Source organism: Gobio gobio (genome assembly GCF_949357685.1).
Source record: "Gobio gobio genome assembly, chromosome: 18".
Lineage (NCBI taxonomy): Eukaryota > Metazoa > Chordata > Actinopteri > Cypriniformes > Gobionidae > Gobio > Gobio gobio.
This window is the reverse complement of record NC_137111.1, coordinates 28,312,421-28,330,825: the sequence shown is the minus strand read 5'-3', so window position 1 is coordinate 28,330,825 and position 18,405 is coordinate 28,312,421. Positions and strand designations below refer to the sequence as shown.

Below are 18,405 nucleotides of genomic sequence, written 5' to 3'. Positions count from 1 at the left end.
AAAAAATGAACTATAGAAAAACGTTTTTGATGACATTTTTAAAATTAATTCAGAAAGGAAGTTAAAATTATAATTTTAAAAATAACAAAAACAAATGCAGTCACGCTTGATCACTTTCTTTCTGAAAACTGATCAGTCTTTTAACACGCAGAGCCTCCCTTCCTTCCTCCCTTCCTTCCTCCCTGCCTCTCTTTCTCTCTCTCTCTCCCCCCTCCCATTTTAGTCATTCATTCTTTTATTGCTTCACTCAATGCAGCTAAACTTCAGTGTTGACATCAGGTTTCTCTCAGAGGGATAAAAACATTGGATCTTAGACTACAGACTCATTTGAACTGAACTAGAAGAACACTCTCAACAATAGCTGGACTTGAAAGGTAAAACAAGTACTATTCTAAAGGTTTTTGTGTGTGTGGCCTGTCTCTTTCCAGCATTCCCTCTTTTTACTTGGTTCTCAGTTTACTGTTTTTAGGTAAACAGTTCAGTTTCGGTTCAGTTACACTGACCAGTTTATCATTTAAATGTCTATTTAAATTGGTCTAGAGCGAGTTCTCCTTCTGTTTGTATGTAAGGAATTGTATAACAAACAAGGTGAAGGTGATTTTATTTATCTAAAAATAATTCTGTGCTGCCTTCAGAGCATTTGCATTTCTGACAATGTTTGTTTTATACTTAAGCAAGGAGGATACAGTACAGCTGGCATACGCTGCCCTTCATCTACCTATTACAATAGTTGCTGTAATTAAGAAAATTATCATGTTTATGATGACTTTTTATGTTCTAAAGAAGCTTTTTGTGAATAGACTACTTTTTGATTGACCTTTTCCATCTTATAGGTGACGTCTGATGCCCATAAGAATCGAGACATGACCTAAAAACCCACTGACTAGTGATCAAAAACATGAGGTCCAGAATGAAAGGAGTTTTTTGGAGTGGCGTTTTGCTGTTTCTCTGCACATTTGTAAGCGTACAACCATCCTGTCCTGAAGAGATGATAAGAATAGAGATACAAAATCCAAATGAAAAACCTACCCAGCTGACCTTCAACAGTGCCTTTATGTCTCCAATTGTAAATTCATTCCTGAGTTCTGTCCAGCCCAATCCATTCCCTAAAGGTGAGTTCATGTTATTTAGTTTTGATCTACGTGTTTGACAAAGGCGTATTCGGTACAAACAGAAAATGTTTTTTTTGGGTGTTGAGTAATCTGTCATTGCCAGTTTGGTTACCAGTGGGTTATATGCAAACAAGATGCTATGTGTGGCACAGATGAATCAGACTTTTGAGAGTGTAATGGCTGTATTAGACTCATTAGAGGAGTTAATAGGCTGGGTTGATGCACATGGTTAGATGGTGCTCATTCAGGTGGGATAAATGCACTCAGTTAATTGTCAGAAGCAAAAAACACTGTGCAAATAACCATGCAAATTTCTACGGGATTTGAGTGATAACCCCTCCCCATTCCAAATGCTTTGTTTACCTCAAAAATACGTTATTGATGCACTCAAAAAAGAGTGAATGTCACAGTCTGGATCATGAATGAAAAGGCAAACTTTTGAGTTAATTATTACATGCAAACCCATTGTTTGCTGAAAGAAAATTACTTTTAATGTCGCATGACCTCATAAAGTTAAAAACTGTTCATAAAATGTTAACAATGTCTCTTTGATCTATGATTATAGGATCAAACACACACTTCTAATACATCCCTTTCACAGAATTATTTTTATTCTAACAATATAATGAAGCATCACTTCATAGAATTACTTGATAGAAACTATTACTCCATAGAAACCTCATGGAAAGTTCATGTTACAATGACACATGTCTATTCATCATCACCCATCAATAGAGTTTTATTGTGCCAAGTCTACTTTTATACTTTGACTCTAGTTAAGTATTATATTATAATACCTAGTTACCTACTAGCTGACATCAACAGCTAAAACCCCCCCCCCCCCAGGAAATTAAGTATGCAAAATTGTGTTAATTTTAAACAGAGAGTTGCTAGAGCTTTGACATTGGCACTTCATCACTGTGGACTCTCAAAGCACAATGCTCGAACACTGATTATATGTTGTGTAAATGAATATTAAACAGAAATGTACAATGTTTTGACAATTTTTCCCTGTAGATCTGCTGGTTGGAATGATAAAAGGCAGCAAAACCATACAAACGGATACGATTAAAGAGGTATGTAATGGGTCAGACCTTCATGTAAAAATAACACCAGTAAACACCAGTTTACAATAACACCAGTTATTTCAGTAAATAACACCTTATTCAGATGTATGCAATAGATATTTTACTTTCCTATGTAGAACAATATGTACTTCTGGGCTTTCTTTTTTTATTATAGGTGGTCAGACCACATAACTAATTACTATTTTAGGAGGTCTATTCTCATTCAGGAGAGAGAAGCCCTTTCGGAGCATTGTTTGTGATGTAATGGCTACAAAATAATTTTATATATATCTTATATGATATATTCTGTTTGTTTTAGTGGAGAACAAAAGGTGTGACTTGTTAGTCTTTGGCTTATTATTATAAATTCTCATTTAATGTCTATAAATATGTGCGCTGGGACAGGTTTCTCAGGATTTTTTTTTTTAAAGTAAATGATGCCGACAGCTATATTTTGTTGTGTAAACACTCACTATTTGTCAGTTTCGATGACTGATTTGATCACACCATCAGACATGTTTTGGGTACACACTACGAGTACCCATACGTATACACCTGTTTGATGTCATCGAGTTTTTTTTATTTTTATCAATCTCATCTTTACTGCTCAATATAGCTTAAGTAGCTTGGAGTCATACCCCCACATTAACCAACCTGTCTAACCTCTTTCACTTATGGCTAGGTTTTGCAATATGAGATAGGTTTCCTGGTCTGTGTGGCCATTGGGATCCTCTACATTGTCTTGATGCCTCTAATTGGCCTATTCTTCGCCTGCTGTCGTTGCTGTGGTAACTGCGGGGGCCGCATGCACCAGAAGCAGAAAACGAACATCAGCTGCAAGAGAAGAAGCTTTTACTGCTCCACATTACTCATCACTGTACTAATTCTGTGAGCACCAATTTCAATTTTAACATTAAGTGATCTTGAGACAAACGCTTAATGTTTTTTTATGTTACTGGTATATATTATCATGTATTTTATGTAATAGGCTATACACTCACCGGCCACTTTATTAGGTACACCTGTTCAACTGCTTGTTAACGCAAATATCTAATCAGCCAATCACATGGTTTCAACTTGCCTTTAGGCATAGTCAGGATGATCTGTTGAAATTCAAACTGAGCATCAGAATGGGGAAGAAAGGTGATTTAAGTGACTTTGAAACATGGCATAGTTGTTCTAGCCAGATTGTTTTTCAGAAACAGCTGATCTACTGGGATTTTTGGGGTTTACAAAACCATGTCTAGGGTTTACAAAGAACGGTCCGAAAAAGAGAAAATATCCAGTGAGCGGCAGTTCTTTGGGCGAAAATGCCTTGTTGATGCCGGAGGAGAATGGCTAGACTGGTTCAAGCTGATAGAAAGGCAACAGTAACTCAAATAAGCACTCGTTACAACCAAGGTCTGCAGAAGAGCATCTCTGAAGAGGTTCAGATGGGCTACAGCAGCAGAAGAACACACCGGGTGTCACTCCTCTCAGCTAAGAACAGGAAACTGAGGCTTCAATTCGCACGGGCTCACCAACATTGGACAATAGAAGATTGTAAAACCGTTGCCTGGTCTGATGAGTTGATTTTTGCTGCAGCATTCAGATGGGTCAGAATTTGTCGTAAACAACATGAAAGCATGGATCCATCCTTTCCGTTATCAATGGTTCAGACTGCTGGTGGTGTGGGGGATATTCTCTTGCCACACTTTGGGCCGTTTAGTACCAATTGAGCATCGTTTAAAAGCGGTGGTGTAGCATCTGAGTATGTGCATATTGGCCAGAGTGGGTTGGGGTCCGTGTTTTAAGCACCTTGTTGAATCTGACACGAAAAAGTAAGGCAGTTCTTTTTTTCTTTTTTTGTCATAGAATTTTTATTGTTGCAGATTGTATTTTTACATTTTATATCATCCCACCCACCATGTACAGCTCAACCCAGTCCCCACATACATAGAAGAGAAGAAAAGGAACTAAGAAAAGGGAAATATATACACACACATACATACATACACCTCCACTCAATCCACATCTAAGGCTTGTAAATCATCAAATAATGTACAACCCCAAATCAGAAAAAGTTGGGACAGTATGGAAAACGCAAAAAAAAAGAAAAAGAAGTGATTTCTAAATTTACTTTGACTTGTATTTCATTGCAGACAATATGAACAAAAAATATTTCATGTTTTGTCTGGTCAACTTCAGCATCCTTTCCTGTCATTCAGACCTGCAACACATTTCAAAAAAAGTTGGGACAGGAGCAATTTAGGGCTAGTAATGAGGTAAAATGGTTAAATAATGATGTGATTTGAAAGAGGTGATGTCAACAGGTGATTGTAATTATGATTTGGTACAAAAGCAGCATCCAAGAAAGGTCTAATCCTTTAGGAGCAAAGATGGGTCGAGGATCGCCAGTTTGCCAACAAATACGTGAGAAAATTATTGAAATGTTTAAAAATAATGTTCCTCAAAGAAAGATAGGAAGATATTTGGATATTTCACATTCAACAGTGCATAACATAATTAAAAGATTCAAGGAATCTGGAGGAATTTCAGTGCGTAAAGGACAAGGGCGCAAGCCTAAGCTGAACAACCGTGATCTCCGATCCCTCAGGCGGCACTGCATCAAGAATCGTCATTCATTTATAAGCGATATCACCACATGGGCTCAGGACTACTTTGGCAAACCTTTGTCAAGTACCACAATACGTAGTTACATCCACAAATGCCAGTTAAAACTACTGTGCCAAAAGGAAGCCCTATGTTAACAGTGTCCAGAAGCGCCGTCGACTTCTCTGGGCTCGGAGGCATCTGGGATGGACCATCACACAGTGGAAACCTGTACTGTGGTCAGATGAATCAGTATTTGAGGTATTTTTTGGAAGGAATGGACGCCGTGTGCTCCGGACCAAAGAAGAAAAGGATCATCCAGACTGTTACCAGCAACAAGTCCAAAAGCCAGGGTCTGTCATGGTATGGGGTTGTGTCAGTGCCCTTGGCAAAGGTAACTTGCACTTCTGTGAAGGCACCATTAATGCTGAAAAGTGCATAGAGATTTTGGAGCATAATATGCTGCCTTCAAGAAGACATCTTTTCCAGGGACGTCCATGCATATTTCAACAAGACAATGCAAAACCACATTCTGCACACATTACAAAGTCCTGGCTGCGGGGAAAGAGGGTACGGTAACTTGACTGGCCTGCCTGCAGTCCCGACCTGTCTCCAATAGAGAATGTGTGGCGCATTTTGAAGCCCAAAATGCGACAACGAAGACCCTGTACTGTTGCCCACCTTAAGACTTGTTTGCAGGAAGAATGGGACAAAATTACACCTGAAACACTTCATCACTTGGTGTCTTCAGTCCCTAAACGTCTTTTAAGTGTTGTGTAAAGGAATGGCAACATTACAAAGTGGTAAATGCTTTACTGTCCCAACTTTTTTTGAAATGTGTTGCAGGTCTGAATGACAGGAAAGGATGCATATTTACAAATGACATGAAGTTGACCAGACAAAACATGAAATATTTTTTGTTCATATTGTCTGCAATGAAATACAAGTCAAAGTAAATTTAGAAATCACTTCTTTTTCTTTTTTTTTGCGTTTTCCATACTGTCTAAACTTTTTCTGATTTGGGGTTGTAATAAATTGTTGCCCTTTAAAAAAAAAAAAAGATTCCCCCCTACCTCTGATATTGTACTTTATTTTTTCAAGTAACAAAAGGCCAAATCTTTGAGACAGACTGAAATAGAAGGGGGCTGTGGGGAGGTCCAAGATAACAGTATTCTGTGCCTATAGCAAGAAGAGATGCAAAAGCCACGGAGTCAGCCTGCCTACGGTTCAAAGGCTGACACAGAGAAGAAACACCAAAGACTGCAATCAAAGGGCAAACAACTAACTTGACCCTAGGACATCATAAACAATTTAAAGAAAAAATTCCAACAGTTTTGCAACTTGGGACAAAATACAAACATATGGCTAAGGTTACATGGTAAAAGTTGACATTTATCACACAGATCTGAAACATTGGGATATATTTTAGAACGTTTTGTCTTTGAGAGATGAGCTCTGTGAATCGTTTTAAATTGTATAATGCTAAGTCTAGCACTAGTGTTGGGGTTAACGCATTACGTAACATAATCGGATTACTTTTTCAAGTAACTAGTAAAGTAACGCATTACTTTTAAATTGTACAACAAAATATCTGAGTTACTTTTTCAAATAAGTAATGCAGGTAACTTTGTTTTCGCATTTATTGACTGACAAATCTCTTGTCCCAATGTTGAGAAAAATCAGAAGTGCAAAGGCGTTGTGTGTAAACTAATCCTTACTAATCTCACTTGCACAAAAAAAATATTGTGTTCCTCAAAAATGAATAAAAACAGTGAAATGCAAAATCAGAATACTATGCAAACCTCCAATAATTAAATATGCTAAATCAAATAAATATTTTTATGCATTTAACCTCACTTTATTTACCAATGTACTTGCTGCTGACCTTCGATGATTTAATTGAACCATAAGCAAAAATTACTTTCGATTTTTTTGTTTTTATTGCTGAAGAAAGAGTGTTACATTTGCCCCAAAATAAAAAAAATTGTCATAAAAAAACAAGCCCAGCCCAGGTGAAAAAAGTAACATATTACTTTTCCTAAAAAGTAACTAAGTAATGTAATTAGTTACTTTTTAAGGGAGTAATGCAATATTGTAATGCATTACTTTTCAAAGTAACTTTCCCCAACACTGTCTAGCACATGAAGTGGTGGTACATACATTGTCTATCTCTACTCCAGAAGTCGTCCTCAAACTACAAGTCAAGTTCAAAATGAAGGCAGTTCTGAAGGCAAGCCGGTTCTAGCAAGGTGTACCTAATAAAGTGGCTGGTGAATGTATATCAGTATGTTAAATTAATATGAATTGTTGTGCAGGGCAGGGAACGTTTGCATGTTCCTGAGCAGTACATACACAACAGAGACTGTGATGCGTGGCTCCAAAGAACTCACAGACATCTTGGAGAATCTCAAAAGCTACATTACTACTGTTCCTGAGGTACACCACTCAGAAGGAAGAAGTGAAATGTTGTATGAAAACATGTTATATGTCACACATTAACTTAATACACTACCTTTCAAAAGGTAATGTTTTTGAAAGTCTCTTATGCTCACCAAGGCTTTTGATTCAATTTGACATCAATTTGATAGTAAAAACAGTAATATTGTACAATACTATTACAATTAAAAATAACCATTTTCTATTTTTAATATAATTTAAAATGGAATTTATTCCTGTGAAGGCAAAGCTGAATTTTCAGCAGCCATTAATCCAGTCTTCGGTCAATACGCTGATTTGGTGTGACATTTAACAAGTAACATTTCTTATTATTATCAATGTTGAAAACAGTTGTGCTGTATAATATTTTTATGGAAACAGTGATGCCTTTTTTTTAGGATTCTTTGATTGGTAGAAAGTTCAGAAGAACCTTGTTTATTTTAAATAGAAATCTTTTGTAACATTATAAATATCTTTACTTTCACTTTTGATTAATGTAACGTTTTCTTGCTGAATAAAAGCCTTATTTTTTCCATTTCTAGAATATACAACAATGCTGAATTGAACTGAATGCAACTGATACATAATGGAAATGTTATACTCTTTATTCCTCAACAGCAAATCCAACAAGTGACGAATGAGAGCACTAATACTGTGGATAAGGTCGAATACAACTTAAATGGTATGTCAGGAATTAATAGGAGCTTAGGGCAATGTAAAAATTATGGCTGTATTGCCAATTATTTAAAAAAAAATATATATATTTCTCACACTGAATTCCTGCATGTTTTAATCTTATAGAAATAGGGCCTTTGCTTGGCAAAGCGATCCAGAATGGTCTTAAAGTTTCCCTCGACCCGGCATTTAACTCCATTACTGAAATAGCTGACGGTATGTACAGTATGCATGTAGACACAAATGAAACAGCAGTCCACCCACCACAGTCCCTTTCTTTAGGAAACTCGCTCCATGAACAAGCCTGCGCTTCTTGACTGAACTTTACAGCATTAAAGGGGTGGTAAAACACATTCTTTTGAAGGCTTGGCTGTGTTTGTGGGGTGCACTGTAACATGTGTTCATGCCTCGTTTAAAAAAAAATTGCCTTATTTTTCATATATTTGACCTTTATTCTACACTGCTCTGTCCCTCCTTGTAAAACGGTCTGATGCTTTCCGGGTTGTATGAAGCCAGTCCCTCAAAAATACGCAGTGGGCTCTGATTGGTTAGCTGGCCCAGTGTGTTGTGATTCGCTAACCGCAGTGCACGTCGGAAACGTCACGCCCCTTACCGGAGGCTGTTCAGTATTAGAAACAACGGCGTCAATAAAACCATATGAGCTCGAATCAGACCCAGAACATTTGAGTGAAGATGATCGAGCAGAACCTGTTCAGTCCTCAAGAGTAAAGACTGCGAATCTATAGTGATCGCTACTGAATGGCACTTTAACTTTTGTATTTTTAGAACGATTATAGCCAAATATCTGTCGCAAGAACTAACGTTAACCCAAAACGAACACTAAGCACTGGCTTTAACTAGTAAGTTAGCCAAATCACACACAGAAGCATGTTTAGCAAGCCTGTAGATAAACAATACATAAAAGCTCTAATCAAATAATCATTTACACTAATGCCAGGTTCGCTGTTGAGATTTTAACGTTAGTGTTTGTAACGTTAGGTGTTCGTCGGATAACGTTAAGTATGAATGAGCATTTAACAGACTGGTTTGCAGAACAGCGCTGTCATCTGTTTACTTCCTTGCTACAACCTATTACAGGAAAACACATCGATGAAAAATAAATCAGACTTACAGGTTGTGGCCCGTAAACAGCTTCTGTTTGTAAATCCAGCTTTCAGGTCAAGCCGTTGTGCATATCCTGTATTGAACTCGCGAAGTTTGTGGAAGTTTGTGTTGTCCTCCGTGAAATGGCCTCACCCCCCCTTATTTAATATTCTCGGAGGAGGGGTTTATGTAAATATTGAGCCTGTTGATGTCACCAACCCTGGAGGAATGTGTGTAGTCGCCTACTGGCCGTTTGCTGTAGTTCTTAGAAACTGATTTCTTTAAAAGCAAATATCTCCCTTTGCTTTAAACTTTGAACGTTGTAACTTTGCAGATGTTGTTTATGCTCAAGCAGCAACATTACACGCTAGCTAAAGTTAGAATAGTGAAATCGTTGTTTACCACCCCTTTAATGAATCCATTGATTTTAAAATACGTTTTGTTCTTTGTGTATGTGTGTTACAGTGGTAAACCGCACCAGCAATGGACTGCTGCAGCTTAATAAAACCTTGGATCTGTTGAAACCAAAGGTGGATGCATTGCAAGCTAATTTATCAGCAGTGAGGCAGCGGATTAATAACACTATGCAAATGTCAGACTGTGTAAACTGCACTACCTTTCAGCCAGAACTGGACAAACTATCATTGGATGGAAGTCTTGAAGTAAGCTAAACCACAGTGTCATCATGGGGACAAACCAGTAAAAAGTTCAGTGGGAGGGAAATTCTCTTATGGCTATATTCAGTGAAGCATGTGGCATCCTGATTCCACTTCAGGCTTTGTGATAGTTTCAGGTTGAACATTAAGAGCAAATAAATGCACAAACATGGCTGTATCATTACACAATCATTCTTTGAAGCTCTAGTCAGTGGCCTCAGGCCAGTGATTGGAGAAGAGTGAGTTCTGCGTCAATCTTCTGGGAAAAACAAGCACTACTAGAAAACCCACAAAATATTTTGGCTTAAATTACATGACTACTATAGCATTTTTCTAAACAGTACAGAGGACCAAATTGTATTACCAGTCATCTGTGCACACAAAGGCTCAAACGTTCTTGAAGGGAGGCAGGGACACAGGAACAAAGAAACAAACAATGAGTAACACAAGACGTCATTGTTAACACATCAATGTTTACAAGCTCTTTCTCTTGGAAACCTGACTATTTCCCGGTTGAGACATTTCCATAAATACAGGCTTTCTGTTGTAGAGAAAAATAAGAACGTGTCACTATCACTGTGACTGTGGATGCCAGCAGAGGGCATTTATGTACACAGCTTTTACTGCCCTCTAGTGTTTAATGTGGTGCTGTGATTGATACTTTTTTTGCTATGCTTGACAGTGACAGTCTGAGACCAAATTGAAAATACAGGACTATATTACATGTATAATTTATATGATTTTATATTATAAAGCATGCACACTCAGAACAGTCATATCAGTAGTTTAATAAAAGCTGATTTGTTTGACATGCTTTTACAGAAGCACTCAAACTAGCATGAACTCCACACACTGAGGTCGTGTACACTCAATACAAGTAGTTTTCATATTATGTCTAGATCACATGACTGTATGAAAACTACTCATATCTCATTGATTTAAATGTGTGGCTGTAAAAGCAAAAAGGGACATCCTGAAATTTTTTTCACTCCAATTGTTATGCTGATAATACAATTTATATTGACCTTTACATGTGTTTTGTCTTGCGTAGTTTCCTGATCAGATTGATTTGAGGTCTGCTGTAGACAAGGCCATAAATACTAATGTCACTGGACAGTTAGACAAGGTTAGTGCCTTTTTTCACAGGTATACATTTTCACTTCCATTTTTACACTCACACACACACACACACACACACACACACACACACACACACACACACACACACACACACACACACACACACACACACACACACACACACACACACACACACACACACACACACACACACACACACACACACACACACACGTTACCGTTCAGAAGTTAAGGGTCGATATGATTGGCTGCATTTATTTGCATAAAAATACAGTACAAACTTTTGTATTGTATATTGTACAATACAACCGTACATTGTACAGTTCAAATGAAAAAAAAACATTCTAATATGCTGATTTGCTGCTCAAGAGTTATCACAGTTAAAAACAGCTGTGCTGCTTACTATTTTTGTTGAAACTTTTTTAGGGATTCTTTGATGGATATAAAGCTAAAAAGAACAGCATTAATTTAAAATAGGAAGCTTTTTGGTAACACTTTACAATACAGGTGCAGTAATATGCATTAATTCATGCTTAACTATAATGCATAAATAATCATGAGTTAATGTATGACTCATGAAGAACTAAACCATTTATTAATGATTACAGCATCAGCAACTAATGAAGATTCTATATGATTAATAGATGAAGTAATATATGAATTGCTATTAATTAAATATTACACAATGTATTAATTCCCTAATAACATATTATATTAACTAATAGTGTAAATTCATATGTTAATTTCCACAATTTCAACTTCCAGTTATAATATGATCAGTAATCAATCATTAATAAATGGTTTAGTTCTTCATGAGTCATACATTAACTCATGATTATCTGTGCATTAGTTAAGCATGAATTAATGCATATTAGTGCACCTGTATTGTAAAGTTTTACCATCTAAATGTCTTTAATGTGACTTTTGAAGTGTAACGTGTCCTTGCTTAATAAAAGTATTATTTTCTTACTAACAAACTTTTGAATGTACTGTATTTAAAAGTTATGATGATTTCTATATTGTACAATGTCCATTGTTTGTTTTCCAGGGGAGAGATTTTTTTGAAAGTATTCCTCAAACGGTGAAAAAGGAGACAACACAAATGGTGTCCTGTAAGTGTGTGTTGTTAAGTGACCTTGACAAGTTTGTTGCTTCTTTCTGAAAAATCTACTCCCATAAAAGTTTGTTTACTGAGGGTTTAAGTAGTGTAATGTACTTGAAGTTGCTTATCAGTCTAGTTGTTAAAGTGATCTTGTGTCTTGTGTCCTTTAAAGTGGCTCTGCTTGAGCTTGAAGGTTTAAAACAACAGATCTCAGGTGTGACTAAAGGCCTTCCTCTTGATGTATTGGGGGATATTTCAAGACCACTAACTGACGTGCAGAATTCGATCTCGAGATATTCTCCTGAGATAGAGAGATCAAGTCAAATCAGGTACTTAAACAAATTTTGTATTACTATTTCCATGATTCAGTTTTTTTTTAAATACATTTTAATCAAATATATTTGAATTTTAACATTTAAAATAATATCAAAGTGAAAAATAAACTTTGTGTGTGTGTGTGTGTAGCCGGGCTGTTGGATTGGTCCTGAGCTGTCTGATTTTGCTGGTGGTGATCTGTAATTTTCTGGGTCTGCTGCTGGGTACAGTTGGACTAAATGCTAAAGACAATCCCACTGAACGCTCCGGCACATCCAACTGTGGAGGAATTTTCTTCATGGCGTGAGTACAAAGTCCTCTCGGATTTGTGTTTGTGAAACAGAAAACTGTTGTCAGCCTGCAATTGTTGTATTGTTATATATAGTGCAAAAAAATGACACTTACTTCCTCTTGTGTCAATTTAGAGGAGTAGGTTTTAGCTTCCTGTTCTCCTGGATCTTCATGTTAGTGGTGTTGATACTTTTCATAGTGGGGGGTAATACCTACACCCTGGTCTGTAAACCGTGGCAGAACAAGGAACTCATCCAGGTAATTCCAGAAACGTTAACTCATTGTGTTCAAACGTATGACTTTTAATAAGTTGCCAGGAGTTAACCGTCTCTGGTAGTTTCCAGCAAATGTAAATTTTGCTGTAACATTGCCAGTAATCAATCATTGTGTTTCCTAGGTTATTGACACTCCAGGGCTGATTCAAGGGTTCGACCTGTCCAAGATTCTGAATTTGAAAACAAACCTGACTATTGCTAATGTGTACAGGTACATCTTATGAAGCAGCACGACTGATGGCTGTCATATTTGCATAATTTGTCCAATATAAATCAATAAATCAACTTTTCTATTTCTAGTGACTGTCAAAAGAATATGCCCTTGTGGACCACATTGCATCTGAATGAGTTATTCAACCTAAATAATATGTTAAATGTTTCAAAGGTGAGAATTTTTTTTTACAGATGCATCACTTAAGCCGATGCATCACTTATTGGACACTAATTACTCAACTGTCTGATTTTCTCAATAGTACGAAAAGCAGATTTATCAGTCCTTTGAGGATGCAAATATCAACATATCAAACATCACTGTCCTCAGTCCGGAGGTAAAGTCTCAGCTACACAACTTCTCTGGCAGTGCCAGCACTATGAACTTCGGCAACATTACACAGCAGGTAAACATACAGTTCATACTCAAATGGAGACTAGCGCATATTGTTTGTGAAGTAAAGGGTACATATACCTTTCTTTTTATTGAGCATTATCCGGAGAAAAAAAAAATCTGTCAAAAATATATGCATGCATGACTATATATACATACAGTCATGTGAAAAAGAAAGGACACCCTTTAGAGTTTTACGTATCAGAACATAATACAAATCATCTGGTCGTAAGCAGGTCTTAAAATGAGGTAAATACAACCTAAAATGAACAACAACAACAAATGACATATTAAAAACGTGTCATTATTAATTTAACAAAAATAAAGCCAAAATGGAAAAGCCATGGGTGACAAGAACACCCTATGATTCAATTGCTTGTAGAGCCATTAATTGAAGGAATCATTTTTTGTATGACAGTATCAGCCTCTCACATCGTTCTGGAGGAATTTTGGCCCATTCTTCTTTACAACTTTGCTTCAGTTCATTGAGGTTTGTGAGCATTTGTTTATGCACAGCTCTCTTAAGGTCCCGTCGCAAGATTTCAGATGGGTTGAGGTGTGGATTTTGACTGGGCCAGTGCGACACCTTGATTCGGTTCTTTTTTCAGCCATTCTGTTGTAGATTTGCTGGTGTGCTTGGGATCATTGTCCTGTTGCATGACTCCATTTTGGTCAAGCTTTAGCTGTCGGACAGATGGGCTCACATTTGACTCTATATAGAGAGAAGTTAATGTTAGACTCAATGACTGCAAGGTGCCCAGTTCCCGTTGCAAAACAAGCCAAAAATCCTCAATTTGGTAAGTTGGTAAAAAGTGTTTGTGCTGTTATGCTGTGTTTAGTTTTCGCCTAACTTGGTGCTGTGCATAATGGCCAAACATCTCCACTTTGGTCTCATCTGTCCAAAGGCCATTGTTCCAGAAGTCTTGTAGTTTGTTCAGATGGAACTTTGCAATGTTGTTTTTATAAAAAAAGAGGCTTCCTCCTGGTAACCCCATGCCATACTTGTCCTGTCTTTTTCTTATTGTACTGCCATGAACTTTAATATTTAACATGGTAACTGAGGTGAGTAGTTCTTAGGTGTTTAGTTTTTTCTCCGAGCATTGCGCCGTCTGAGCTTGGGGTGAATTTGCTGTGACGTCCATTCCTGCGAAGATTGGCAACTGTCTTGAATGTTTTCCACTTGTGAATAATCTTACCTTACTGTAGAATAATGGACTTCAAATTGATGGCAGCAACAATTGCTTCTCTAAGATCATTGCTGATGCCTTTCCTCCTTGGCATTGTGTTAACACACACCTGGACGCTCCAGACCAGCAAACTGGCAAAACTTCTGCTTTTTGGTGATCACATTTGCTGATGATCAATTAATCAAAGACATTTGATTACCTGACTTCTACTTACCCTCTTAATTCCTATGGAAGCAGTAAGGGTGTACTTAGTTTGACACAGTGTAATATGTCATGTGTTGTTGTTCTTCTGAGGTTGTATTTATTTATTTTTAAGACCTGCCAAGGACAAGATTATATTTTATTATGTCCTTGTACATAAAACCCTATAATTCAATAGGGTGTCCTTGCTTTCACACACACACACACACACACACACACACACACACACACACACACACACACACACACACACACACACACACACACACACACACACACACACACACACACACACACACACACACACACACACACACACACACACACACACACACACACACACACACACACACACACACACACACACACACACACACACACACACACACACACACACACACACACACACACACACACGCTAAATACTGTATTTGTTGTAAACAGCACAGTATAACAGGTTTAAACATTCAAATGCCAAAATATACTTACATAATGTACTTGAAGGTATATATATATTTACAGTGAAACTATGTATAAACTGTCCAAAACTATATGAATTATTTTATTCTTTCATATTTCAGATGAATGATTTGTCAGGAACAAATCTGAGCTCAGCAGCAGGAAGTCTAGATGACTTGGCTGGTAAACAGGTGAATTTTACAGTCTTGTTAACAGCCTCCTGCTCCAGAGTACAACCGATGTGAGTCACATACACTTATTTGTGTCTTTCAGACAAGCACAAATATCTCTACGCAACTGCATGGGGAAGCTAAAGATCTACGAGATATCCAGACTGAGATCACGTCCAACATTATGCCTTTGATGGTGTGTGAACACAAAGAAAAAGACCAACTTTAAATTCCAACTAAATGTGACATTATCATTAGGAAAAAATTATTATTATTTTCAAAGTGTTCTTCACTAGTTTGCATCAGTTTGTTTTACTGTGACCTTCATCCTTTTCCTCTTTGCAGCTGGAGCTGAACGCTACCATTAATAATCTCAGCGCAGTAGCATCACAAATCAATGTAAGTAAACCCTAGAGTCATCATATGTGCCAGAGTGGATCTGTCTAACTCACGGCCTAGAATACAGTACATTAGTATTTAAAACGGATTTCATTAAAGACTCCGTGGAATATGATGATTTACTGCAAATTACTGTTGTACTGTTACTGAGGCATTAGGGAGCGTTGGTAATTTTAGTTTTAAAGTCAATTCTTTTTTCTTTTTTTATTAAATTAATACTTTTCAGAAAGAATGCATTAAATTGATCATAAGTGACAGTTACTAAAATTGCTATTTTAAATAAATGCTGTACTTTTGAATTTTCAATTCGCCAAAGAATAGTGGAAAAAAATGTCTCACGGTTTCCACACTTTTTTCAGCATTTATATAATAATAAGAAATGTATTCACAGGAATAAATTACCGGTACATTTTAGAATATTGAAAACAGTTACTTTAAATTGTAATAATATGTCACAATTTTTACTATATTTTTAATCAAATAAATGCAGCCTTGGTGAGCATAAGAGAATTCTTTCAAAAAACATAAAAAAATCTTACCAACCACAATCCTCTTATTGGTAGCGTATAATGATGAGTACTAAACAAAACTCAAATTCCACAAAATTCTTTGTTCTGACTTTAACAATGTACATAATTTTTAACAATTTAAACTTACAGAATCTTCACATTTTTCCCCTTCATTCATTTTATAGGCAACTGTGGAGAATGTTCTCAAAAAAGTTGGTTTTGCTCAGGACGTCCTGAACTACAACATATCACAAATAGTGAAACGTGTGAGTTCAAAATCAATGCTATATTTAACTAAATCATCTGCCAGGATACTGCATGTACAATGATGAAGCAATCGACAGGGTTGCTATTAAAATAATAATTGTCGCTTCTTTTCTGCAGGAGAGCATGTTATTCATAGACTGTCAGGTTAAAATCTTTGTGGCATATGCTCGCTGGGCAAATGAAACGGTATATATTTGTCTTTATTCATATTCAAGGTGCCAACCATTTTAATGATTATTAATATGAATAGTTATTAATATTATTGTGTTGTATTCTGTCAGATCACAGAGAGGATGGGTCGTTGTGGGCCTGTAGCTGCTGCAGTAGACCGATCAGTGGATCTTCTTTGTAAACACCTCGTGGGATCTTTGGTAAGAATTCATGTTTTATAAATTTGTCTTTTTCTTTTTATAGTGCTGATGAATTTTTGAAAGTGACATGTGAAGGCCAAGTATGCTAAACCATACTCGAAATTTTTCCTCTGCATTTAACCCATTCAAGTGCACACACATTAGGAGTAGTGAGTAGTGAACACACACACTGCAAACTGTGGACACACAGCCAGAGCAGTGGGTAGCCATTTTGCTGTGGCGCCTGGAGAGCGATTTTGGGTTAGGTGCCTTGCGCAAGGGCACCTCAGTCATTTCCTTCCATTATCGAGAATCAAACTTTCGGGTTACCAGTCTGACTCTCTAACCATTAGGCCACGACTTCCCCTTTTAAGTGCACATTGGTTACCATCTAAAAAAAAAAACCCGTAACAATTAACAAATGATGTTCTGTCTGTTCCCCAGAATGCCTTTTGGTTCAGTTTGGGCTGGTGTATGATATTCCTGATCCCCAGCATCATTTTCTCAGTTAAACTGGCCAAGTACTACCGCAGGATGAAGTATTCAGATGTTTATGAGTAAGGTATTTTTTTTGTTTCCTAAATGTGAAGGCAGATTATGTATGAGAAGTTTTTTTTAACGTATTTTCCTACTGTAATGGATGAATTCAAAGAGTCTCCTTATTTCTCTCTTTAAAGGAACAATCACATCAAGATGAATCCTTTCCCAAAGGCCCATCTCAAACCTGAATTATTGGAAAATGAGAAACAACCACCTTTTACATACTTGCATAAATAAAAATGACAGTAAAGTTTGATTTACACACACTGACCCACAGATCAATGAATTCAAAATGGTGGACAAATACAGAGCCCCCAAAGGGACATGGTAATGGAAAAAAAGATTTAATGTCATTGCCTTTGCATTACTTCGCAAAACATTTGCGTTCCCTGAGAAACTTTGTGTTCACTTGCAAAGAACTGAAACGCATTTTCTCGGGGGAACGCAAAAGCATTAAAATATAAATTTTCCTCCCAACTCATATTTTTCCCACCATCACCATGTTCATTTAGGGGTTCCACAATAAAGAATGTAGAAAATGTAGTACTTTTAGTGCTGTAGACTGTATTACATATCATTTCTTGTGTTGAGTGATTTCAGCACTTTAAATGAAAAGAACAACTTTACAACTTTGACAACTGTAATATGTTTTATATTATAATGGATTAATGTGAGGTCAAGCTTTAAAATGCACTTTATGAGGTCCTGCTGGGACTGACATTTATTTGACATTTTTTTCAATAAGAAATATGCTGTTATAAATATACTGCTGACATTGTACATTTTATTTAAAAAGACCCAACATTTCTATCAGACTGTTCTATTGAGGAATTAGGTACGGTCTAAGGCCTGTTAAACATTTCTTGTCATGTGTTAATCACAATAATAATAAAAGATGCTGCTCACACTACCATGCCGAACCTGTTTGTTTGGTGTAAACTAAATCATCACTTGCCACTCTCTGTCTAGCCAACCCATCTAGAAACCCTCCCC

At 36.8% G+C, this 18,405-nt stretch overlaps 1 protein-coding gene across 2 annotated transcripts; it reads left to right on the top strand.

The window, feature by feature from the left end:
• The first annotated feature begins 225 nt into the window (after positions 1 to 225).
• On the top strand, positions 226 to 18,330 carry prom2 (prominin 2). 2 transcript variants are annotated; one of them, XM_079843034.1, is made up of 24 exons: positions 226 to 374; positions 834 to 1,112; positions 2,130 to 2,188; positions 2,862 to 3,067; positions 7,087 to 7,207; positions 7,826 to 7,889; positions 8,009 to 8,098; positions 9,452 to 9,648; positions 10,694 to 10,768; positions 11,792 to 11,855; positions 12,018 to 12,174; positions 12,311 to 12,463; positions 12,586 to 12,709; positions 12,849 to 12,937; positions 13,027 to 13,111; positions 13,200 to 13,343; positions 15,300 to 15,368; positions 15,451 to 15,543; positions 15,693 to 15,746; positions 16,441 to 16,521; positions 16,640 to 16,708; positions 16,804 to 16,893; positions 17,317 to 17,434; positions 17,550 to 18,330. In XM_079843034.1, exons 2-23 carry the CDS (start codon positions 899 to 901, stop codon positions 17,431 to 17,433), a joined length of 2,415 nt encoding a protein of 804 aa, XP_079699160.1. In that variant the 5' UTR covers positions 226 to 374; positions 834 to 898; the 3' UTR covers position 17,434; positions 17,550 to 18,330. The 2 variants fall into 2 exon arrangements, with proteins under 2 accessions (XP_079699160.1, XP_079699159.1); XM_079843033.1 differs by having other exon boundaries at positions 17,317 to 17,429; positions 17,550 to 18,328.
• The last annotated feature ends 75 nt before the right edge of the window (positions 18,331 to 18,405 follow it).

Coding starts and splice junctions, on each gene's coding strand:
- prom2 (XM_079843033.1), top strand. CDS start 899: ATGAGGTCCAGAATGAAAGGAGTTTTTTGGAGTGGCGTTTTGCTGTTT. Junction 16,522..16,639: donor TATCACAAATAGTGAAACGT/GTGAGTTCAAAA, acceptor TCTTTTCTGCAG/GAGAGCATGTTATTCATAGA. Junction 17,430..17,549: donor AAGTATTCAGATGTTTATGA/GTAAGGTATTTT, acceptor CTCTCTTTAAAG/GAACAATCACATCAAGATGA.